Source organism: Dryobates pubescens, chromosome 7, assembly GCF_014839835.1.
Source record: "Dryobates pubescens isolate bDryPub1 chromosome 7, bDryPub1.pri, whole genome shotgun sequence".
Taxonomy (NCBI): domain Eukaryota; kingdom Metazoa; phylum Chordata; class Aves; order Piciformes; family Picidae; genus Dryobates; species Dryobates pubescens.
Window position 1 is genome coordinate 29,207,840 of NC_071618.1, and position 25,581 is coordinate 29,233,420.

At 36.2% G+C, this 25,581-nt stretch overlaps 1 protein-coding gene across 4 annotated transcripts in view; it reads left to right on the forward strand.

Annotated features, from left to right (window-relative positions):
* The window catches only part of DACH1 (dachshund family transcription factor 1), a 372,242-nt gene extending 347,673 nt beyond the window's left edge, over positions 1–24,569 (forward strand). For all 4 annotated transcript variants that reach the window (XM_054163025.1, XM_054163024.1, XM_054163026.1 and 1 more), the window contains one exon: positions 21,754–24,569. Coding sequence is in view for 2 of the 4 variants with exons in the window: in XM_054163024.1 (XP_054018999.1) it covers positions 21,754–21,791 (38 nt within the window). In the remaining 2 variants the exon portion in view is untranslated. The remainder of the gene's footprint in view (positions 1–21,753) is intronic.
* Positions 24,570–25,581: the final 1,012 nt, after the last annotated feature.

Genomic DNA, 25,581 nt, shown 5'->3' on the forward strand with positions numbered 1-25,581 from the left:
ACAAAGTAGTAAAGCAGTATAGCTAAGTAATGTAATTTCCATTAAAGCTTTACAGAAATATATTTTGAGATGAGATGGTGACTATGAGATGTTAGTAACTGTGCTGGTAAATGAGTTTTTGGGTTTATGTAGGAAGTTACATGTGTTCGTGAATTTGTATTCCTGATCCCATTGTTGATTCTGGCGCTATTCCTGACCTGGATTAGTCACTCACTTCCTGTCACTCACTTACAAATCAAGATTTCAATCTTGAAGGATTGTAGTTTAATCTTGTGAGCACTACATGAGAGTCTTCTTAACTGTGGAGAACAATAGGGGAAAAGAACTATGAGAATGTTTATTTGGAAGCATCACTCCACGAGTAACACACAAGGTGAAGTGTAAGGCAAAACCTTTCAAGTACTGCATTTCCACTTGTTAAAAGGGAAGAGCCAGTGAAGGAATTGAAAAGGAGTGACAATTCAAAGGAGACTAGAAAAATATTTTTGCCATATGAATTTGTTTATACAACTTAGACAGAACTAAGCTTTAGTAGGTGAGATTTGAAAGAAACAGCATATCAGTTTACAGCTACAGAAAGGGGTAGGAAAGCAAGGGGCAGAGACTTTCTATGAGAAGAAATTTAGACACTGTTGTAATGAAGAGTCAGAAGTAACAAACAGACAGGATGCCTTGATTTTGAACTTCACTGTCAGACAAGATAAAAAGAGTTGTCCATAGTGACTAAAAGTAGTAGCAGTATGGAAGAGGAGGAGGAATATGAAGGGGCAAACGATTAACAGCTCTGTTTTCCCACCCTGAGACTGTCAAAGCAGCTGAACATTCACACAGTGAACAGAAAAGCAGGCTGAGGTTTTAGGTCAGACAGAAGGGAATAGACCAGTAGTACAAAGTGCTATGTCAATTGTCAACATGGATATGGTGGCTGAATTTCTGTCTGTGGATTAGACTACTCAGCTATGAAGCACAGAGAGGGAGACAATGGGAGGAACATTGCAGCCCTGAGAAACTAAACCAGAAAGCTGAGGAAGAAGCCAAAAAAGGTCAAACTGAGAGAAATAGCTGTGTGGGTGGAGAATAAGAAGATCCTTACAAAAGGAGAACAATATTTGAATAGCAAAAAGCTTTTACCACAGGCTAGTCTACAAAAGCCCAGGAGGTAGGTTATGAGGTGCTAGTTCTAAGACTTGTCTAGAAAGAAATAATCAAAGATGGAAACATTTAATAAAACTTGGGAAAAAAAACCCCACTGGATAGCCACAGAACTGATGGTCAAGTAAAAAGATACTTCCCAGCATTTTGCAAGTAGTATGGTAATTCATCCTTATTTAAGTGAAATGTTCTTACCAAATTAGGACATGGAAGTATTATATCCATGTTGTTCAATAATAAATGACTGTTTAAAGAATAGGAAAGTTTCATAGGTTTTAACTTCACATTAAAATCCTTCATTACATTTTCTCTTATCAGCAATGTCCCAGAAGACAGCATTATGTTTATACAGGATTATTACAATGTGAGTTCTGGAAATTTTCTTGGATATTTTTGCTAAACCTCTTTAGTAATTGCACTTGAGAATTTTCTTAATGGTAGTAATCATCTATCAAAAAATGTCAAGCTAAGCATGGTCACATCTTCTCTCCCCTTGATGTCATTAAAGAGAAAAATCTCAATTTCTGACAGATATTGTAAAATTGCCACCTAACTGAAAGAAGAAATAAATGAAATCACATCATTGCATTGTAGGATATGATTCCAGATAAAAGATATATAGACACCAACATTTTAGGAAGAAGGTCCCTTCAGTTGGAAGCTGGAAGGCATATCACCTGCAGGGGGAAAAAAAACAATACCTTCATGTTTAGAGGGGGCCACATAATGTTACATTACCTTTAGTTATGCTTCAAGCCAAGAAATTTGAAGTGTTAAGTGAGCAAATATTCTCAAAAGCCTTGTAGCAGCCTGGTTTGGGGAATAGTACCAACTAGCCATTTTCACTGCTTGTGGAAAACCTGGTTTATGCGGGTATAAGTTTTGAGAATGAGAGCAAATGAAAATCTCCCCACATATACTTTGGCAAATGCATGGCTATGTATTCACATTAAGGGGAAAAAAATTTCCTTTATGTTTCCAGATTTGGAGGAAAGGTCACCAACTCTTTTGATAGAGCTATAGTAGCTTTAACTACAGGGAAAACAAACATACTAAGCTCTGTGAGATGTTGAAATCGAAGTTTCAATTTAGTAACTTGGGTGTGTTGTTGTGAAAAGCCTAGTCAGTTATATTTGGAGCTGCTTATTTTCACAGGAAGACAACAGGCTAGAAATCTAGGGTCCCCTCAAGTTTGATGCAAGTGCATTAGATTTTTAGATAACAGGATCAGGTCGATAATTTGTTTTTCTTAAAATCTACAATAAACTATGCAGCTAGAAAAAAAAATAATAAAAGCCACCACCATACAAACTACAAAGGTGAAAAAACGCTGTATCTTGCGTTTTCCTACCTCCTGTGGCTAGGGACAGAATGCAGACATGCCACAATAATGTTTTTTATTTCTACTGTTCAAACCATATTAATGAGAACATCATTTTGGAGAACTAATTATTTCTATTTGTCTTGTGTCACACTTTCTAATTCCCCTATATTAGCACAGCCAAAGCAAATTAATTGCTTTTCCAGCAGTTGAACCTTGTCCAAGAATGAGCTCACATTCCCTTCCAGTTTTGCAGTTTCTAGGAGTGCATTGTGTCAAAAATTTCTCTTGATACTAAACATAGCCCAGAGAATATCTTTACAGATTTCTGTTGCTGCTCACTTGATGAAATTTATAAGTTTAAGTGACCCACTAGGAAAGATAAAGTTCTTAGCTGCAAGATTATACATCAAAACAGTTAAAGTGAAATTAAAATTAAATGAATGAATCTCACTGAAGCAAAAAAAGCAGTAATTAATGGTTCCCTTAATTGTCTTCATAAAATATTTGCATGGGTCTAATTTGCATAATTTGCATGTATTAATTAATCTTTCAAAGGAATTTTGTGCTGAGAGAAGCCAAAAAATCTCTTTGTTTTATTTAACATCTAATGAAATATTTATCTTCGTTAATGAACTTCTCATCTTCATTAAAATAAAAATTGCACAAGTTTGTATGTTTTAAATGTTTTTATAATTGAAGTATACAAAAAAAAAATATATCTCTTCAGACCTACAGTATCTGAAAAACACATTACTGCATATTCTGTGTAATTTTGACTAGAGCAACATTTAAAATTTGAGAAACCTTCTTCGCTCTACCAGAATTTTCCAAGGAGTCTTAAATGACTTCACTTTCATGTTAATTGCTGATAAGTTGTTTTTTTTAAGTTTACAAGAAGGGATGACAAGGTAAACATTTTTGGTATTTTGTATTGTTGCTGACATGGGATGTGCAACACCTTTTATAGAACAGATATGTCTAGATAAAAAAACAAACAACTAGCATCTAAAGTACTGCAGGATGCTGTACACGATACAGGATTTGTTTGTACTCTACTAGTCTAACAGTTAAGATAAAAACAGTTTGTGGACTACTGCCTGTCTGAACCTGCAGTAAGACTGATGTCAGTAACAGTTATAAAGGATAACAGTGGCAGAGGGCCTAGCAAAATGACAAGTTGCAGTGATCAGCAACTTCAAGACAGTATCCAAAATAGCTAGGCATCCAGAATGAGAGTATGTGTTGGAAAAAAATCAATATTAAAGTTTTGTGCAAAATTTGAATATGGAAGTGTGAGGAGCTGAAAAGAAATTAAGTAGATTGGAGAAAGAGTACTTGAAGGAGGAGGATGATTGTTTTTTCAGGGACAAAGATGAAGGCTATTACTTAAAAGGGGACTGCCTCGAATACTGAGCTATTTAATATTGCTGGAAATAGTGTCTGGGGAGAAAGAACACTAAAGTATGGTTAAAATAAGTTATACTGAGTGTTGACACTGTGCCTTGTAAGGATTGTGGAATGGAGTTTAATTTTTTCAGAATATTTTTGCAGAATACTGGAATAATAAAAATATACTTGAAATAGGGAAATGGTTGGAGATTCAGACTACAAAGAAACTATATTTGCACAATGAAACTGCACAGTAGGATTTGTACTCATTTTCAATATACCTGCATATGTATAAATCCTTGCACAAGGAATTTATAAACACTTTAGTGTGTTCAGATTCATTGTAATACCTTGGAAAGCCAGCCCTGACAGAGATACAAAAGTAAGAGCTGTTAAGGGTTCTTTAAGATACAGCACTCCATAAATGAATTTAAGAAATGGGATGTTTAAGCCATTGAGATTATGTGCAGCCATATATTCACTACTACACTAGCCTATAATTTTTTTTGGCTGATAAGTTATAGTGGAACTTTGCTGATACAATAATGGCAGTATAGATATTGCTGTTTATTATAAAGGTGTGGAATAACTGCTGAGGCAATGTAATTATCTATAAAATACCCAAACAATATCAGTGGGTGGGATATGTTTCACTTCACATTCGTGGGGTAGATGGCTTTATCTGAGCTATTTGTCTGGGCTCCTGTTAAAATCAATGAAGAATAGTAGACACACATCTCTTTTTGATGCAAATGAATCATAACTTCAAAGTTTCATCACTGATTCTAAAGGGAGTCTACTAAACTTGCTCAAATGCAGCTATCTACAGGGCAAGTGTCTGAAGTTACTTTGATGAATCTTATCTGTTGCATATTTTCCTTTTTGCTTGCCTTAGAATTCCAGCATCACTTGTGATAGTAAACATGTTATGAGCAGCTGTATTTCAGTTACTTCATGTAACTACTGATGTTCGAAAAGACCAATTATGCATCACTTCGCAAAAATAACCATTCGTAGCAATTCCTCTTCTGCTTGGTATAATTCAGTAATGTTCCTACACTGTACAGCAGCATTTATTTCAATTAGTTCCTACTGGGGAGACACAAATCACAGAATCACAGAGTAAACCAGGTTGGAAGAGACCTTCAAGATCATCAAGTCCAACCAATCACCCAACCCTAACTAATCAAATAAACTAGTCTCTTCTTAAACACCTTCAGGGATGTTGACCCCACTACCTCCCTGGGCAGCCCATTCCAATGGGTTCTTTCTATGAAGAACTTCTTCCCAACATCCAGCCTAAACCTCCCCTGGTGCAGCTTGAGACTCTATCCTCTTGTTCTGGTGCTGGTTGCCTGGGAGAAGAGGCCAACCCCCACCTGTCTAGAACCTCCCTTCAGGTAGTTGTAGAGAGCAATAAGGTCTCCTCTGAGCCTCCTCTTCTACAGGCTAAGCAACCCCAGCTCCCTCAGCCTCTCTTCATAGGGTTTGTGCTCCAAACCCCTCATCAGCTTTGTTGCCCTTCTCTGGACATGTTCCAACAAGTCAACATCTTTCCTAAACAGAGGGACCCAGAACTGGACACAGGACTCAAGGTGTGGCCTAACCAGTGCAGAGTACAGGGGCACAATGACCTCCCTGCTCCTGCTGGCCACACTATTCTTGATGCAGTCCAGGATGCTGTTGGCCTTCTTGGCCACCTGGGCACACTGCAGGCTCATGTTCAGCCTATTGTCAACCAGTACCCCCAGGTCCCTTTCTGCCTGGCTGCTCTCCAACCACTCTGACCCAGCCTATAGCACTGCATGGGATTGCTGTGACTGGTGTGTAGAAACTGGCGCTTAGATATGTTCAATCTCATGCCATTGGGCTCTGCCCATCTGTCCAGCCTGTCAAGGTCCCTCTTCAGAGCCCTCCTACCCTCTAACAGATCAACTCCTGCCCCCACCTTGGTGTCATTTGCAAATTTACTGATGATGGACTCAATCCCCTCATCCAGATAATCAGTAAAGATATTGAACAGGATGGGGCCCAACACTGATCCCTGGGGGACACCACTGGAGGTGGTATCATTCACCATCACTCTCTTGGCTCAGTCCTCCAGCCGGTTCCTAGCACACCACAGAGCGCACCTGTCCAAGCCGCAGGCTGCCAGCTTGGCCAGGGGTTTGCAATGGGGGATGGTGTCAAAGGCCATGCTGAAGTCCAGGTAGACTACATCCACAGCCTTCTCCACATCCACCAGGAGAGTCACCTGATCACCTAAATCCATGATGGCTGGTCCTGATCCCTGGGCCATCCTGTAGGTGCATGAAGCAAGAGGCTAAAGAAGCATTACAAATCCTCTGAAATAAAAACAATAATGGACATAAATTGAGAGGTTGAAAAAAAAAGGTAGATGAGGTATCACAGAACTCTAGAAGGGAAAATGATATCATATTTCTAAATAGTTGCATTATATTACTGTAACTGTATTATTGCATCATTACTAATTTACACTGGACAACTGGTAAATGTATCTCCATTTAAATGTAGTTTTGCTTGCAAACAAGGTGTGGGCTTGGAATTAACCTGTTGAACTTTACATTGTTGATAGCTACACCTTGAATACTGTGTCCAGTTCTGGGCCCCTCAGTTTAGGAAGGATGTTGACTTGCTGGAGCGTGTCCAGAAAAGGGCAACAAAGTTGGTGAGGGGCTTGGAACACAAGCCCTATGAGGAGAGACTGAGGGAGCTGGGGTTGCTTAGCCTGCAGAAGAGGAGACTCAGGGGTGACCTTATTGCTCTCTACAACTACCTTAAGGGAGGTTGTAGACAGGCAGAGATTGGTCTCTTATTCCCAGGCAACCAGCACCAGAACAAGAGGACACAGTCTCAGGCTGCACCAGGGGAGGTTTAGGCTGGAGGTTAGGAGGAAGTTTTACACAGAGAGAGTGATTGCCCATTGGAATGTGCTGCCCGAGGAGGTGGTGGAGTCACCATCATTGGAGGTGTTCAGGAGGAGACTTGATAGGGTGCTTGGTTGCATGGTTTAGTTGATTAGGTGGTGTTGGATGATAGGTTGGACATGATGATCTTGAAGGTCTCTTCCAACCTGGTCTGGTCTATTCTATTCTATTCTAGTCTATTCCATTCCATTCCATTCCATTCCATTCTATTCCATTCTATCTGTGCTTGTCACTCTCCACACTCTGTGGAAAGAAATATCTACAGTACAGTTCATCACTTCATAAAGTATCTGTCTATATTTCTCTCTTAACTATGGAAGGAGCATGGCTAGACTATTCTGGTATAGATCCCTACAAACAAATTGAAAAAACTCAGCCACATTCCTGAAAAGCTGAATTCAGTTTCTGGAGTTAAGAAAGTAATTTCTCTTGTCTATATGATTGATTGGTCTGGTTTCTGTGTTGTTTAGGGCAATTTTTTTTTCCTACAATGAATCCATTTTTTAGCAATGCATTTAATTATATTTGAAGAAAGTCTACTTGCAAAGGATAAAGGTAGCATGTGACGCAGTCACAAGTATAGTCTATGGAGTCAGTGTCTTATTTCACATTTTGCATCAAATAATCAAGTGGATGGTATCAACTTCACAATTCTCATGGTGACAATCATTTGCATTGCTTCTATGCTTAATGTGTGATGTTTTGCTGTTGAATGTACGGTAGAGGAATAGGTTATTTTGCATGCTGCTTTGCATTTTTAACCAATGCCCTAAGCAAGAACAAAATCTTTCTGCAGTCTTTATCTACCGATTTCTTGATGGCCACACTGATGCTTTGGTCTCTCACAAGGGTGTTGTGAAACTTAATTAATTTTAGTAAAGTATTCTGGATCTTGGATGAAAGGCACAATAGAAGTTCAGTTACATTATTATATCTCTCTCTCTTTTTTGGTGACTGATCCAGATCCCAGGCATTAAAAACTGGCAAAGAGAGGTGCTGCATGATACAGCTATTTACAACTATTATAGACTAATTATAGTAACTTTCAAATGTAGTATATGAAAATAGATGGGAAAATATTTTAAGGGGTTTATTAAGGAAATACTTGGTAGCAATGGGTTTGGTTTTTTTTGTAGAGGCAGCTTGCCTGGATTTTCATATGAGAAAGATTTAATAGACTGACTTAAATTATTCTGTGTTAGATCAAAAGTATATTACTGAGTGGTAGTATTTTGGTGTAATAGGTGACCCTCTCTCTCTTTTATAATCCTAAATTAACAGTGGGGTCAGAAGTCCTGCTGAAAAGAATGAGAGTTCAACATTCACTTGATATATTCAATCAGCAAACCTGCAGTTAGACTTAAAATATAAATAAAACTGCATGGTGAGATTGATTTTGAACAGTATTAAGAGTTAAGAAGGCACCCCCCTTCCTAAGAGATTGCTCCAATTTGATCGCTGTATTGCTCATATCACTTAAAAAAAAATAAGAAATCAACACCCTAAAAAACCCACCAAAAAACAACCCAAACACCACCCCCCCCCAAAAAAAAACCAACACCCAAAAGCAAACAAAAACATTAAAAAACCCCATAAAGAATAGCCTTGCCATCAATAAAGCTATATTAACTTGAACTAGCTGAGGGTCTGATGATTTCATTTTAAATTGGCCAAAGAATTTGTGTTTTGTCCTCTCTCTCATTGCCAGGGTCATGAACAAAAAGAAAGACAAAGCATTTTTGAGTTCTTCAGAAATAGGAAATATTTATAGCATTTTATTTTAAGATAAACAAATTCTTAATGTCTGTAATATTCATATAAATGCCTTATTGTCAACCAGTAAAGCAACAAATTACTGTGCCAAATCTATTTAAATTCCAAAAATAATGTTTTCTAGCAGTAGTTATTTTTATAGTGATATAATTGAGAATGATAACATAAAACAATTTAGGCTTTGTATAATTGAAGTATTCGACTTTCCCATGGATTTGACTTGGAACTTGACCCATCTCTATTAGTATCTCAAGTTCATATGAAAGAAAAAAAAAAAACCAAAACCAAAAAAAAAGAAATTAACTAAGAAAAGTATGTATAAAGGAAATGGAACTAAAATTAACACATTTGGAAGGAATACTTAGCCAGCATCACGTTCCATCTATAGCTAAGATTTGCTGTCAGCATATATCTATAATAAGTATTCTTCCAGCGAACTGCCAGCTGGCTTGTAAAGAGGAAAATCTATTCTATAGAATTGACTGCTAGCTTTAAAAAGAAATCTTTAGATTTTCAACACTTTGTAGGAAGTATTTTAGTCACTGTAAGGTTCCATAACACCTGAAGGACATCCTGGCAGGCAGCAGCATATGTAATGATAATGTGATGTCATTTTGGTTTTCCTATTTGGGAAACACAAAGTGTGCATCAGTAATGGTAAAAGGAACATTTTTTCTATTATATTCTTGTCAGCCTTATTTTTTTAAAAGTGATGCAGCCTCTAATAGCTCAGGAAAAACAGCAATAGTGTAATAGTGTGTTTTATCTTGGATGTTAGAAAGGATGGATCACAACGTGCTACAGCTGGCCTTAGAAACAAAGTGTTATGAAGTCAGGACCAAAAAATTTACAGTGCTGTTTTATGTGCATGAAATTAGAATAGAGATTGTTAAGAATACACAATGCTATATTAGATAATTCAAGTTTTGACTTGGTTATTTAGACTCTTTGTTGATTCTGCGTATTTTGCCTGTGACAAACTGTTGGTGCAACCCTTGCATTAAAAGACATGCATTTTTCATGATATTGTTTCATACTGCAATATGCTGGCTACAAGTCCTTTCAAGTAATCAAGTTATATTGAATACAAACATAAAATAAAAGGCAGCAATAATTTTCTCTCATTTTTAGCTTTACATTTTGACTCAAAGAAATACACTCTTGCTCATTGAGAAGAGAACAGTATGTTTGTACATTGATGAATTGAACATAAAAATATTGTGGTTGGATCAGGTTCCTTGGCTTCACTTGAAATACTGGAAGCATCATAAAAGTAGTAAAACTGGCTGGAGAATCGGTTCCATTTCAACTTTATCATCAAATTTGTTATGACAATCACAGTGACTATGGCTGCGGTAGCTGTGCCTTTCTAAGCAATCTGATTCCCAGTGCTAGAATAACGAAATGATAAAGCGCTATTAAAACTTGCAAAAACCACTTCTATTCCAGTTCCAGACAGGCAGTAGTTCCAGAGTTTGATCTCAAAAATTCAGTGCACAAAAAAGTCCTAATTTTAGGAATTAAAAACTGGTTTAGCTGTAGGGGGGGTTTTGTATTCTTGCAAAACCTGTGACTTTCATATGTTTTCCAGCCAAAATTAACATACCAGATATTCAGTAAATATCTTCAGGATATACTCCTCTTCTTACTAAAATGGCATAGCATTAGGGATAGGAAATTCACATTTGCAAGCTATCATACCACAAATACCATCCTAAAGACCATTTTCATTTATCTGTCATCTTGGAAGGCTACATCAAAACTGAGTTTCTGCAATAGAAAATAGAGCTGGTTTGTGCCTTTTTGAACTATTTAATCTGTGTATACAAGAAACAATAATTTGCTTGTGTATGATACTAACTTTATTATCATGTTGTAGACTCTGTTCCTTGTATTATACTAGTAGCCTGTTCTGAAATTATTCCAGTTTAAATGCCACTCAAGCACAGGTAATCAATATCCTAAAATCTCTTCCAGATCTTGACAAAATCATGCTTCTAAGCAAGAAAATTTTACACTTCAATTATTTTTTATGGGTCATAGCTTCTGACTCCTAGGTAGTCAGTTGATTCCAGAGTCTCTAGTTAAAATTGCTCTGTTGCTTAATTTAGCCATTCGTTTTTCTCTTGCTTACTTCTTGATGATGGACCACAGTGCTAAGTTCTCTCTGGGAAAGCATGCTGCTTCCATATGGTCTGAGATTTTTGTAGTGGGGTGCATCCAGGACACAGTCTGTCATGACATGCTGTTTTTTCTAGGGAATCTCTATGGGCGAAGGCATAGAGTGGTGCCAAATTCAAACCACCTGGCTCTAAGGCTAATTGAGTTTTTCCTGGGAGAGTAAAATAATAATTTTGAAGTACCTATCTGAAATTATATTACCACTGAGAGGGAATGGGAAAGGTTGGCTTGTCACCATAGTACTTAAATGTATCTATGAAGATATGCTCAAGATGGAAATTTACAGTCAGCAAGGGGAACTAGTTTGAATTACGAATTGAAAAATAGTCTACCTAGGCTGACATTAGCACTTGTGACAAAACCAGTGTTTCCTTGTAATTTCAAATTGTAGTATTTTTCATCCCCTATAGGAACAAAAGCATTTTGCTTAAGTACTATCTACTAGGTTAGACCCCATGTACATCTTTCAGCTTGAAGTCTTCCTCAGTTTTAACATGAACTGGTGGGTTTTGTTCAGTTTTGTAGTTTTGTTGCTCATGCTAAGCCCCACAAACTTCACTAAGGTCCATTCGTATTTCTGTGTGGTAGTAAGGATTCTGTGTTACTTCAGTTTATTGCTCATTTCTTCGAACATTACTTCTAGTTTGCTTTCTGACATCTTGCCTCTTGTTCTGGAGCAGACTGCTTTGTGCCGTTGTCTTCCAGAAGCTTGCTTTCACACAAAATATCTAAAAGCAGCAAGCCTGTATGGCATGTGTTTTGACATCCCATGCATCCTTTGCAGATAAGCTTGCAGTCCATCTATTTTACTCATTTCTTCAGGTTCTGTGTGTGACTTTCTTTATGTTTGCATTGGACTGCTACTCTGTTTTAACACGCAGATGAGAACAAGAATGGCTGACTGTTAAAGAAAAAGGTGGTGTTAATGTGATACTGATATTAGAAAAAGATTCCACATGTTCAAATATTTGTGTATTCAGACTAATGTAAGTAGTAAAGTGAAATGCTATCTTTAAATGGCCTTTGATTTCCCGTAACATTTGCAGCATTTGAAATGACATCTCAGTAATTAGGATTAAGGAAAATCCAGATCATACTCTTGCATTAATTGTGAAGTTTAAGTCTAATCTGGAAACAGCAAAAGCACTGGTCTCCTTTTATTTACTGGGATATTACATCAAATGAAAATGAATTGTTTAGAGAAAAAAAATAGCTTGTAGAAAAGAGTGAGGTACGTTTGTGATTCTGTGAATCAGATGTTCTGCATAGTAGGTACTAGATAAGGGGTTTTTTTTCTGTGTTTTAAAAAGTAATTCAGAGTGAAGCTCAAGGGAAGATAATACTTTAGAAGAGCGCAACTTTATAAGTGATTTGTATATTCTAAAGTAAACGAGTATCACACTATTCAGTGATGGAGAAATTAGTAGTACTAACCATGGTCACAACTATTCCTAATAGAAAAATCACGACCTGTGTTACTTTAGCAAGACTTTCACGAAAGATCTTTGTTAATCCATGCTTTATTTTGTGATCTGTAATTGTAAACACATGTGTCCTGCTAATACAATTAGCTTGCAGTTCATTACTGAAAGGATCTCTGTATGTAATTGTATATATGTGTACAGACAATAGTTTTTAAGAGCTACTAACTTGTATATTCTTTTGCATAGATATTTTCTGCAAATTGAACTTGACTGATGAAAGTTCCAACAAATGCTGGTCTATTGTATTTATTCAGATTTCAATGTATGACCATTTTTTTCCATCCCCCAAAGACAAAAAAAGTTATTTAAAAATCCTGTTCAAAGATAAAATTTATGATATTTTATATGTAAGACTACTTTGGTGGGCATGCAGAGCAATAATAAAGGAGACAAAATTGAAAAAAAGAAGAAAGGAAAGCAACCAGACTAAAAAGATAATGATAATAATTTCTGTTTCCATAAAGGGGGACAACAAAGGGCAACAAAGTTGGTGAGGGGTTTGGAACACAAGCCCTATGAGGAGAGACTGAGGGAGCTGGGGTTGCTTAGCCTGGAGAAGAGGAAGCTCAGGGGAGACCTTATTGCTCTCTACAACTACCTGAAGGGAAGTTGTAGCCAGGTGGGGGCTGGTCTCTTCTCCCAGGCAACCAGCACCAGAACAAGAGGACACAGTCTCAAGCTGCACCAGGGGAGGTTTAGGCTGGAGGTTAGGAAGAAATTCTACACAGAGAGAGTGATTGCCCATTGGAATGGGCTGCCCCGGGGAGGTGGTGGAGTCACCATCACTGGAGGTGTTCAGGAGGAGACTTGATGGGGTGCTTGGTGCCTTTAGTTGGTTAGGTGGCATTGGATGATAGGTTGGATGCAGTGATCTTGAAGGTTTCTTCCAACCTGGTTAATTCTATTCTATTCTATTCTATTCTATTCTATTCTATTCTATTGACTGTACAAGAAAATTTTAAAAAACTAGAAGAAGGTATCAGGCCAAAAGCGCATTCCAATACTCAACTCTTTCTCAACTCTTTCTCAATTTTAGGCTATCAGTTCCAAGGCTGCTTGTTACTTGGTTTGCTAAAAAGATAGTAAGTATTGTTTAGGTTTCTGAAAAGACATTAGCAAATAAAGCACACCTTTTGGCAGAATTTAGAACTGTTTAATGCAGGACAGATTGTTCAGCACAAAAATTAGGGTGTTACAAACAGCACTGATCACAATGAGCTGTGGAAGCTCACTAGCTGATTGTATTTAGTGGTGACTTCATTGTTTAATAATTTTTCCACATGATTCTTTAGGTGAAGGTGGATTGTTTTTTTTAATCTGGTGGTGGTGGGGAGGGTGTGTGTATTTGTTTGTTTATTTGTGTGTTTTAGTTTGTTTTAATCATTTTAATGTTCTTAACCATCAGAAGTGACAAGATAAAATGCTTTAGCAACTCAAGTTCAGTGCCTGTAAACAATCAGTTCTGTTGTTATTTTTTTTGTATATGCCTTTGTTCTGTTTATACAAATTGGAAAGAGGTTGCTAAGTTCATAAGGCAACAATAAAAGACAGTGTGATTTTTTCAAATCTATTTATTTCAAAGAATTTCTCACCTTGTTAGGTCAATCTTTTCAGTCCTCAAAATGGCAAGCTCCACGTGTTCTATATGAGCTTTAAATAATAGAAGGTGACATATGCAGGTAGTCCATTGCTTGCTTAGTTTACTAAACATCAGATTTCTGACCTTTAGCTTGCTCCCACAGTATTCAGTGATATAATAAAAACATATAGTCATGATTGCAACACATGGTGAAATTACTGAAAGAAGATCCTGACAGTGCAATAGTTAAAATAGCTGTAAAAAAGGTGATTTTACAGTCTCTTTTGAAGGTCCATGTTTTAATTTGATGTCTGGAAACTCAAACATAGAATTAAAATCTCTTAAGTATAAATTACTATTTTAAAAAGAAAGATATTAACATCTCAGTCTCCTGCATATTTGCACTGAGTATTAACACAAATATATTTGTACATGAATGTTAAGTAGATAAATGAAAGGTGTATGATTAATGGCAATATGCAAATTTGAAGCTAATTTATTGGTGTTATACAAAGGGCAAACTAGGATAGTGTTTGGCCAAATATGTTTACATACTTCATATTTGCATGAGTTTATTGAACATTCAATGTGAAATCACCCATCTTTGCATAAAAACTGTGTAAGCACTTTTTTTTGAAGAGCAAATTGCTCAAATTTCAAAGCCTCATCAGTTGAGCCTGCTCCTCCGCATCTCCTGTATTCCGCTCTAATTCTGCTTCAGAAGAAGGCAAGTGGATTTGTCTGTGCGCCCAAATGCATGGTCTGCTTTTCTTATCAGGACTATATGGATACCTCTGTCCCTCCTATTCAGTGTCTTGTAAAGCTTCAGCATTCTGATTAACCTCATACACTAGGAGGAGTCTTCCCCTCACAACACACTGTTTTGCATTTTGTCAGGAAAACTACAGAAAGTTATTTTCAATTTGATCTCATAACTGTGTTTGACAAAAGCTGGGCTTTCTGTCCTCAGCTGCACTCTGCAAACTCTGAGAAACACTCAACTTCATCATAAATTATTTTCCCATGATTAAAAAGTTAGACTCCCATTTTAATCTTCCTGCTTCAGTGGAGAATAAATCCTCTTTTGTCTCAATTTGGAATAACATATATGAAGAGCACACAAAAATACATTTAGTCCTTAATTAGCTGCTTCCTTTAAGTTTTTGGGTTATTTTGAAGAAAGGTTACAGTTTGACTGAGATCCCTTCCATCTGTCACAATCTGCTTGCTTTTATTTTGACTTCCTGTTGCTGTCTTATCGAATATCACATGAATCATTACCATTTGTTTGCCATCCCTTTCTTTTGTTTTGCTTCTCTTCCTCCAAATGATTAAAACACCAGGTTGAATGCAAGGTTAGAAATACACTGTGATTCACATTTGCCCCATCTTATTAAAGCAAATAAACCAACCAGTTATATAATTTAAATGTGCTTGAGCTATGGCTTGCAGATGCTTTTATCAGCTCTGGGCTGAAGAGGTTGTGTGCATTCGGGCATGCACGTACAACTGTTCTTTGAAAGGGACAAACCTCATTAGATTACAGGTGCCTGGAAATAACTTCTGAGAAAATAGCTGTCATTTTCAATAAAGCTACTTCCTAACAGGAAACACAACTTATTATGTTCTTTAGAGTAAGTGGGAAGCTTTTATTTAAATAGAAGTAGCACCATTTAGTCTCACAAAGATTTTATTTCTTCTACCCTCTTGGACTGAGAGTGGATCATCATAATTTTAATTCCAACATTGTATCTTATAAAGCGTTGAGGAGAAGAGCTGTAATGATTCTTAAGTTACGAAATATGTGTTGCACTAACTTAGAAGTTATTTCATTTACTTGCCGTGCCATCTCTTTTTGTTCAGTCAGAGATGCTTCATAATTGCCTCAGCTTGCTAGAACTGAGGTTAGCAGTTTTTAATGGCTGTAGGGTGTGGCAACAGTGTGAATGAATATCCTGAATTTCAGTACAAAGTCTCTGCTGCCTTCAGTGAGCAAATGGGCTAGTCCTCGGATTTTGCAGTGCAACGTGGTGTTTTAAAAAGGACTCTCAATCCAGGTCAGTACAGTCACCAGCCATTAAGATGAACTCTAAATTAATGTTTATGAGCCAAAAAACCCTATGGTTTCAATTAAACAAATATACGCAATTATGGGGGTATTTTGGTGACTTTTTTACTGTGTGCACGTGTGATTTTTTTGCTAGTGTTGTGCTTAGAGATTTCACATAACACTGTTGTACCTTATTAAGGACAAAACAACAGACTGAGAAATCATCAGTGCACAGAATCTCTGATACTGAGAGAAAGATAAGAGAATGGTTGAAAGAAAAAAACAGAAAAGCAGAAAAGTTATATCACAGATCATTTCAGGGTCAGAGTTGGGAATTAAGTTCCCATCTGCTTGTTCAGATCTGTTAATCTTTTCAACAAAATCAACCTAAAGTAGGTGTTCTTTACTTTGAAAGCACGAAACAATAAGTAGCTCCCCCATTTAAATGTCCTTAAGACCTATTTTGAGTGAAGATCAGCTTGTATCACTGGCATGTGCATATTTGGCAAAATTATGTTAACTGTAGTCAGGAACTGCATTGACTAAAATTGGGGCTACTTTGATGTAAGGATTCCTGGATCATGGGCTGGCACTTAATAGGATAAACCTCACTAATTATGATCATCAAAACTAATGACTAAAAATAAATTTTTAAGAAACTAAAATAGCCAAACCTTATTGACCTAACTTTCCAGAGCTCCTTCTGACATATTAATTTTCCTTCTCCTTTTGGTCTGTTTTTAGCCTGGACTGGGTGGGTTTCTTTCTTAATACCTGTCTGTGATATGCTACAGTATCTGTTAAGGCTAGACTTTTTTCAGTGTTGCCCAGTGATAGGATAAGGGGTAGCAGGCACAAACTAAAACGCAAGCAGTTCCTCCTAAACATAAGTCAAAACTTCTTAACTTTGAGGATGATGGAGCAGTGGAAGAGACTGCCTGAAGAGTGGAGCCTCTTTCTCTGGAGACTTTCAAAACCTGCATGTTCCTGTGCAACCTGACCTAGGCAAAAGTGCTTTAGTGGGGGGGTCAAGCTAGATGCTTCCCAGAGGTCCTTTCCAACTCCTATCATTACATGATTGTAGGATCTTCTTGGCTGGTTTATTGGTGGTTCTTATCCCTAAAGCCCGTAATTATGGGAAATACTTCTACTAACAAGAGTTTTCCTCAGAAAGCTTTAACTGAATTCACGTGTGCCTCGGCAACTTTGATGTCAATTTGTAGATTTTCATAAACCAAAGTCTGCAGTATGCAGTATACACTGTTTTTATGTTTATTTTAAAAGCAGTTCTCAGAATGCAAACTGAAGTATTGCATGGCAAACAGCCACAGTGTCGTTTACATTGAGTGGCAGAAATGCATTCATTACCATCTTAATAGGTGATGTATTTAATTAGTAGCCTAAGACCAAACTTAACATTTCATTGTAGATTTTTGTCACTTTAAAAGGATGCATATTAATGGGAATAATATTTGAGTGGGTTTTATGTTTTTATCTCAGAAAATGATGAGCCCATAGAGATACTTACTACAAGCTGTCCACAGAACACTAGTGTGAATCATTCCCCATATGACATCTCTGTAGGAATTCATTTCAAGGCATATGATTTGTTTCAGCATCGCAAACTTTAATGTCAGTTCCATTTGTTTGTTTTTTGTAACATTTATGACCTTTTAACTATTTGGGCATGTTCATTCAAAAACCTCAAAATGAGTCTTAATTAAAAAAGGTTGTTCTAAAAAAAACACTCCCTCACTCTGGGTAGAGTTTCTGCCATATCAGTCCACAGACACAAACAAATGAGATTTAGGAGTAGTGGCATTTTCGGTTTGAGTTACTAACATGAGTTTGTGTGATCTTGCTGAATGCTGCCATTTGCAAAAGAGCAATTAAAACAGATGACAATCTGCTAATCATGCACAGTTTTATTTAGAAATTTAGCAATATTTTCCCAGTTTGTGTTTTCCCTTGACTTCCTAAGAATGAAAGCAAGTTTTCTGTATTTATATTGTATATAACAGTATGTAAATTTGAGAAGCTTTACCATGGATTAACAATTTGCGGTAGGTTTAAAAATACACTCCCACATTGTAAACATTTTTAGAGAACACTCTCTGTGTGTTAGTATAGTATATGTTTGTGTGCATATATCTATATTTGTGTGCATATTACATTCCATATTTGTTTTACATAAAATTGCTTTTATGCAGATAGGCAAATTCTGCATTTGTTAACGGTGGAAATTAATGCAACAGACGCACACATATATCTATGTAACTGTTAAATAAAAGCTGATGAGGAAGGAAGCACAGGCATGCTCTTTTGGGACTTAGGAGTATTGACATTTTCACAATGTGTTACAAAGGGTGAACTTGCTTGATTTGCTGATCACTGGTTACCCTCATGATTTGTAGGTTTCATTTGTGATTTTAATCTTGAAGTCCTGAAAGCTTGTCAGTGGTAATGCTCCACTGGTATTCAGATAGGAACACTGGCTACATCTAGAGGCGAAGTCATTCCAGTGGCTTTGACAACACAGAGAAGTTCCAGTCATATCAGAAGAATCTCTGAACGATGACAATTGAGACACGTGGTTAGGAAGATGTGGTTAGGAACAGGAGTCTGAAAAGGAAAAGTGACAGCAGTCAGATATAGGAGTTGTATTTGGTCACCACATTATGATGCAAGGTTGTCATTCTTCTGTGAAGCCGTGAGTTTCCTCTGTTTTTCTAGCGGAGTTTGAAGTCCTTCTATATCTGAAGTGTAGTTTTCATTAATAGCTGCATGAACTTCTCAGGTACACACGAAGGCATACTGGAAGAAAAGTACAAAGCCTAAAGAAATAATTTCTCCATCATCTCCCAAAATGATGATTTGAGAGGGTAATGGGAAGTTCTGCAGTTATGGTGATTATTTTCCATGTTGGCACTATAGGTTCTAAAGAAAAGTGTATTAATTTTGCACCTCACTCTTTCATGACTAGTTTTGAGAAAATGAAGGAATTACTTTACAATTTTGAGCAACTTATGTTACTCAGTATTACTTAGTCATGGGATAACTTTATCTATATCATAACGTGGCAGGATTTATTTTAAAGTGGAAGTGTCTAATGTGGTGTTTTCACATATGTTAGGGGAATTAGTCAAATATGTTAAGAGAGAATGTATGCCTTGTAATAAACCTAGTAATGATATTAGATCAACTGCTGAATTCTTACATGGCATTTAAAGTCAATTATTAGTACAGGTGATTTGATAGCACTTTTAATAGTTCATTGTACAGTCACGGGAGGAAAAGGAAGATTTATGTTTATTGTATATATCCATTTTACATGTTTTTAAGTTATATAAACAAATATCCTCTTACACTGTAAGGAAGATGCTTGGAAAAGCTGTCCATTTCTTTTCCTGTTGTCTGTGCATATAGGATATAGAATATAGGATCTGCGAGTGTCTTCCATTAAAAGTGAAAAACATCCTATTGACTTCACTGCCAGATTGGGTTCTGAAGCAGTGAAAAATAGAGCTGACTTTTGAAAATGTACTGCTGTTCTGTGCATATTGCTCATCTTTTATTGGCTACTACAAGGATTCTGCTTGTTACAGCTGTATTTTTAATTGAAAATATGTTTTAATAAATATTTTATTTTAAAAGGTATATAGAGACCTAATATAGTAAAATAAAATACAAGTTACTAGCTGTATGTTATCTTAGTGTTTAGGTGTGGGAATTATGCATAGCATTCATTAACAAGTGTGCATTCAGGATAGCCAAAGTGCTGGTATATATGCAGAGTAATTCTCCTACAGAGGTATCCAGACAGCTTTAGTGCTGTAAATGTCTGCTGTGTTTATTCAATATGTTTGGGAGAATTATATGCAACTATAGCCAGCTCTGGCTATCCTGTACTTGATGCAGGTTTTCTCTGAAAGCGTTTACCAAGCCTTCGGTTTTACCAAGCTCCATTTCAACAGCTCCCTTTTCCTCTCCTCAATTCCCAAATGCACTTTGGTTGCTCTTCATGCCTCAAATAAAAATAAAATGTCTTTAAGGCAAGGTCTTACTCAATTTCTTTTTATCTCTCTTTAGTGTACAAAGACCATAAAGAGCAAAGAGAATGTTGAAGTGGTTCTGAGTGGAGGCAGTCCAGGTGCTGGGAAAGTTATCTGCTCTGCCAAAAAAAAAAATTAATAATGTAGGGAAAAGGAAAAAAGGAACAGGAAAATGCAAAGACAGGAGGAAGTATCAAAAGGGATTACATTCTAGAAGCTTGCAAAAGAAAACTAGCAGTGTAAAGGGAAAACCAGAGGGAGACTACATAAGAATGGCACAGTGAGCAGTTTTACCATTTTCTTTATCTGATAGAAATCAACATCTGATAGAAATTAGACAATAAAAATTTGAAAGAGATGTGCAGAAAGGATGAATTTTTACAGCTGTATGTCATGTACACTTGTCTGCTTTCAAGTTAAACTTTTCTTTGCCTTGACATTTGGGGTAAGGCTATGGAAGTGATGCCATACATTTCAATGATAGCTAAAAAGTGTCAAGATTTCATCATATCTCACACTGTTGGTTTCCTTTATATCTAGTAAGAATTTTAAAGATTTATTTGTAATAAAAGAGGGAAACCAAAACAGAAAGAAAAACCTCTGAAATCTTACAAATATTTGCTGCTTTCACTTGGACCAGGAGAAAAGTTTTATGGGGACCTCTAGAACTGAGATACAGCTTGTGCTTCCAGATACATTACATTATAAAATATAAATAGTGTTTCATAAATATGCACTGTGGAGGATTAATATCCTTCATAATGTGCTTTATTCAGAAGGGAGCAAAGCTTTCTATCCTACAGGCAGAAAATCTAAGAAGTTTTTCTGTTTGTTGCCTGCTTAAAAAAAAAAGATAAATAAAAGAAATCTTTGTATTACTCTGAGAATAGATGCATATAAAATGTTTATGTCCCCACTGAGGAAAAAAGTAGTTTTAGAGTTGTAGAATAAGTGAAAATATTTTATGGCAGAATGTTCTCTTCCAAGTTTTTCTGGATCAACATTTACTCTCCATTGCACATATCTCACTTAAATATGTGCTTCTCACTTGGATGGAAAAAATGTTGAGAGAGACGTGCATACATCTTTAACATACAAATTATTCAGTTAATCTCATTTATGGGGGGGGAAGGAGGCTATACTTCACTGATACCAATTAAGTATCTTATGCTGGATTCTATATAAATAGCTACAAATGTGCACAATGGTTACATTACATGGTATATTTAACAACATGGCTAAATCAGAAAGTATGAGCTATGCCTTTAGTGATGGGAGTACTAACGATTCCATGCAAGAAGATTTTTGCATGCAACCATGAAGGAAATAATTGCTGTTCAGCACTATTCAGTTAAGTTTGCATATCAGTAAAAACACACACACAGGGGCTCCACCTACATTCCTAGTGCCATAGCACTGATATGAGTGCAGCATATATTAAAGCTTTAGAAGGTGTTACAGCATTCACAACTTGCAAAGTGCATGTAATTTTTAACAGAGTTAATTTGACCACTGTCAGATGAAACTGCAATGGTGATAGTCGGGTTTGGGTTTGTTTGGTTTTTAGGTTCGTTGGTTGGTTTTGTTCTTGTTCTTTGTTGGGTTTGTTTGATTGGTTGGTTTTTATTTTAAACATAAGATCCCATCCAACCCAAACCATTCCATGAATCTATGAACCTATAAAATACCATAGGTGGGACTTTACAGATTTATGGAAGGACTGCTTCTTCTGAGGTTTTATGTCTTGTGGGTTTTTTTTCCTCTTTTCCATTCATTACAGATACAAATACATAAAGCAAATGTTTGTTTTTCGTATTTTAGATGGAAGACTTTATTTGAAAACTACTGTCATGTATTGAATTTTTCCTGCTGAAGATACCTGTTCTACAGTAAAGAACTTTGCAGTAAGACTGGCTCATAAGGAGTTCTGTGGAAATAAAGAGTTTTCAAGGCAACTTCCTCGACTTCATTTATCGACGTTCTTAAAAATGTAAAGAATTCTGCAAGAGTGTCCTCCTTTGGTTATCTCCTGTGGCTTGACATGGAGATCTAGAGAATGTTTGTAAACGTACAGTAGCACTCTTCTTACATGAAAATCTGTGTCTCTGCACCGGACTATTGTATCCAAAATTACAGGTGGGTCAGAACAAGGCTGAGTATTCCCTTTTTCAAGGAATGCAGACTCTGTCCTCCTCTGATGATTCTATATTTGAGCACATCAAATGATCCTTCCAACGGTGTCCAAGTACACTTCCAGACTGTTATACCATACCAAAACCAGCAAGACAGCTCAGAACTTATAGAGGGCCTAAGAGGATTCTTATTAAAAAAAAAAAAAAAAAAAAAGGAAAAAAAAACCCAACAAAAAAGGTAAAAGAAAAAAAAAAGGTACATTCAGTTTTCAAACTATGATCATGGGTTTTCTTCTAAAGACATTTTTCCACATACTTTCCAAGAGACCAACACATGTATGTTAGACTGCATTAAGTGAAATGGAATTTTGTGTAAGTGAAAAGAAATGCTGAATGTAAACAAACTGTTTTACTGTTCACGAAGTCTCTTTTCCTAAAATAAAAAAAATATGATAAAAAGAGTAATAATTTCTCATTGCAAACTTGCAGGGGTTTATGAAATAACGGACTTTGCTTCTTATTGAACTGTTGGTCACATGTACAGTATATAACACAAATCACACAAGGAAGGTATTATGTATGCAGTAGAAATCTAGAGTTTAGGAAATGAAAATTTTAGATAATATTGTTTTGTCACCCTGTTGGTCAGAAAGACACCTTTCTAGTTTTAACGCATGCAGGCATGTAAATATTTGTCCTGGAGTCACAGTATTACTGAATGAGATCTTAAGCATCTGGTAACAAGTCAGAATTCTGTATCAGCCACTTTTATTTATATATTGAGCCCTGTTTAGTGCCCTGATTAGTGCACTTTTAAGAATGGACTGTGGCTGAGCAGCAAGTCAAAATGCCAGAAATATTTTTATATGTTAATGTCATATTACGTCAATGTTGCTAAAAAAAAAAGAAAACCTAACAAACACTTGATGTATCAGTCCAATTCCACGTAGAACTGAGTGATACAGTTGAAGTCTATTGTCCCTCCCACCTTGTCTTGGGGATGGATGGTTATGTGTTACTTTCACTGTCTTTATGAAAGCTACAATATGTGTTTTCACCTTTGTGCTGATAACTGGAAGTAAGCTGCAACACAGTGCTTATTACATTACTAAAAGTTATGTTCTTTGCTTTGCGTACTTTTGGGTTACCCCTTTAAAGACTGATTTTGTGAATCAGTGCTATTACTGTAAGTTTTGTGATTATGCTTTCTTCATCTAATGTTTTATGCATATAAAATATTATTTATTACATGGAAACATATCAAAACCTTAAATGTCTAAGATGCCTAACTTAAAGCAAATATTTCTTTAAAAATAGTTCTGATTGGATATTAATATTATTTTGTCAAAAAAAAATTAAAAACAAAGAAACTAATGTTTTTTAAACTCTTAACACTGAGCTTCTATAGTTTGTAGGTCTTCCTCGCATTACTGGTACACATTTACTTTGTGCAGTTCATAGTTAGTCCACCACAATCCTTTTTTAACAGTAGAAAGATGTATATACAAAGTTCCCATCACGGTTATTTTTTTGGTTTAAAGGAATATTGAGCAATATTTTTCATTGAATATTGTTACCTAATACTTTGTAGCAACGTTACTTTCTAACCATGATTCTTTCATTGTTTTCATAGTTGCTTAAACACATGGGATTCTGTACTCCAGTTTTTTTATATGCAGTCTTTAAAGGGTTAACAACTGTAAAGTTAGATGGACTTGTGGCAAGCTTTTGAATCATTCATACCCGAAAGAGAATTAAAAGCCTACAACTCAAATATGTAGTGGCATCTACCATTGCTCTGCTCCTTGCATAGAGTCACCTGTAAGTAGGTTTAGTAGTTTTACAGTATATACTTTCAAGACCTTTGGGAATGCCTCAGTGTTTGGCTTGGTACCTAAATGGAAATGTTAAGCATTAAGGGGGAACCAATTTATAAGCTGGATGTTTAGAAAGAATCTTGCTTAAAACAATGTAAATATTACAGACCACGAAATGGTAACGTAAGTTGAATTATTTTTTTTGCCCCTCTTTAGTTATACAGGTTTTGGGTTGGTATTTTGTTTTGGGGTTTTGATTTGGACTTTTGTTTGTTTGTTTGTTTGTTTTTGCATAGAATATGAAGAAAAGTTGTGCTCATGTTATTGTTTATATGCTTTTGTAATCTTAAAGATATTAATGTCTAGTTGTTCTATATTATAACCACATTTTGCGCTCTATGCAAGCCCTTGGAACAGAACATACTCATCTTCATGTAGGACCTATGAAAATTGTCTATTTTTATCTATATATTTAAAGTTTTCTAAAAATGAAAAAAAGTTATTACGAATTTTGTTGTACAAAATCTGTACAAAAATCTGTTTTTACATCATAATGCAAGAATTGGAAATTTTTCTATGGTAGCCTAGTTATTTGAGCCTGGTTTCAATGTGAGAACCACGTTTACTGTTACTGTATTTAATTTTCTTTTCTTTTCAACAATCTGCTAATAAAACTGTCTGAAATCTCCCTGTGACTTTATTTACAGTTCATCTTTATTAAATTTTCCGAAATGTATAACATCAGAGGAATATTTACTTTCTAATGGGAGGCATCTAAAAACAACATAAGTCAGCGCTTTGTAATGTGAGGAGAACAATGCTGAATGATTTTATTTAACATGCAACTGCTTCTATCTCTAATATGAATTACTGTGGTGAAAAACATCATAAAAGCACACTCTGTGGTTATTGTTTAACAAGCAGATTTTCCATATTTTTTTTTCTTGCCAGCTAAGCAAACTGCCCCCATCTACATGATTTATTTATGTACATTTCTCAGTTTATGAAGCTGTTATTTGTACCTTTTTCTGTTATATTGTGATATTCCCATGATTCTTATTTCACAAAGCTTTGTGCTGAATAATGTAAAGTGGACACATTGATGGAACAAAACATATTATTCCCCTAACTACAAAAATGCAGTATTCCAGCTGGTTTTGTCTCAGATCTCCTTCACTTGATAAAATGTGTTCAGCAACTTTGCTATCATAACATGTTTTTTAACAGACAGCAAGTATTTAAACATTTAAACAGGCATTAAGGGGAAGAAGTAACACTTGCTGAGTATATCTTTAAATGGCATTATAAGGCAGGGTGGGGGGGAAGGTGGCTTTTTTTAAAGACAAAAATGGTTATTCAAGAACAAATCTGGAAGTAAGTTATTTTTGCTTATAGAAAAGTCAGAAGTCAGAGATGTGTGATTGATTTTGAATATTCAGCCTTGTTGCCCTGTCTTGCCTGGCCATGCCTTACCTTACCTTCCCATACTCTCTCTTCCTGTCATTTCTGAACTATCCCTACATGAATGCTTCTGCTTTCATTAGGGAGCAGGCTTGTTAAGGAAAGCAGAAGAGATTAGCTTTCTTACACCAGCCCATTTCCTTATCCCTAAGTGGGCCTGGGGACTGCAAGTGTGAGGCTGACTGGCTTCCTGGGTTCCAGCAGGTTGTTGTTGCTGGCTAGTTAGTTGGGATTTTGGT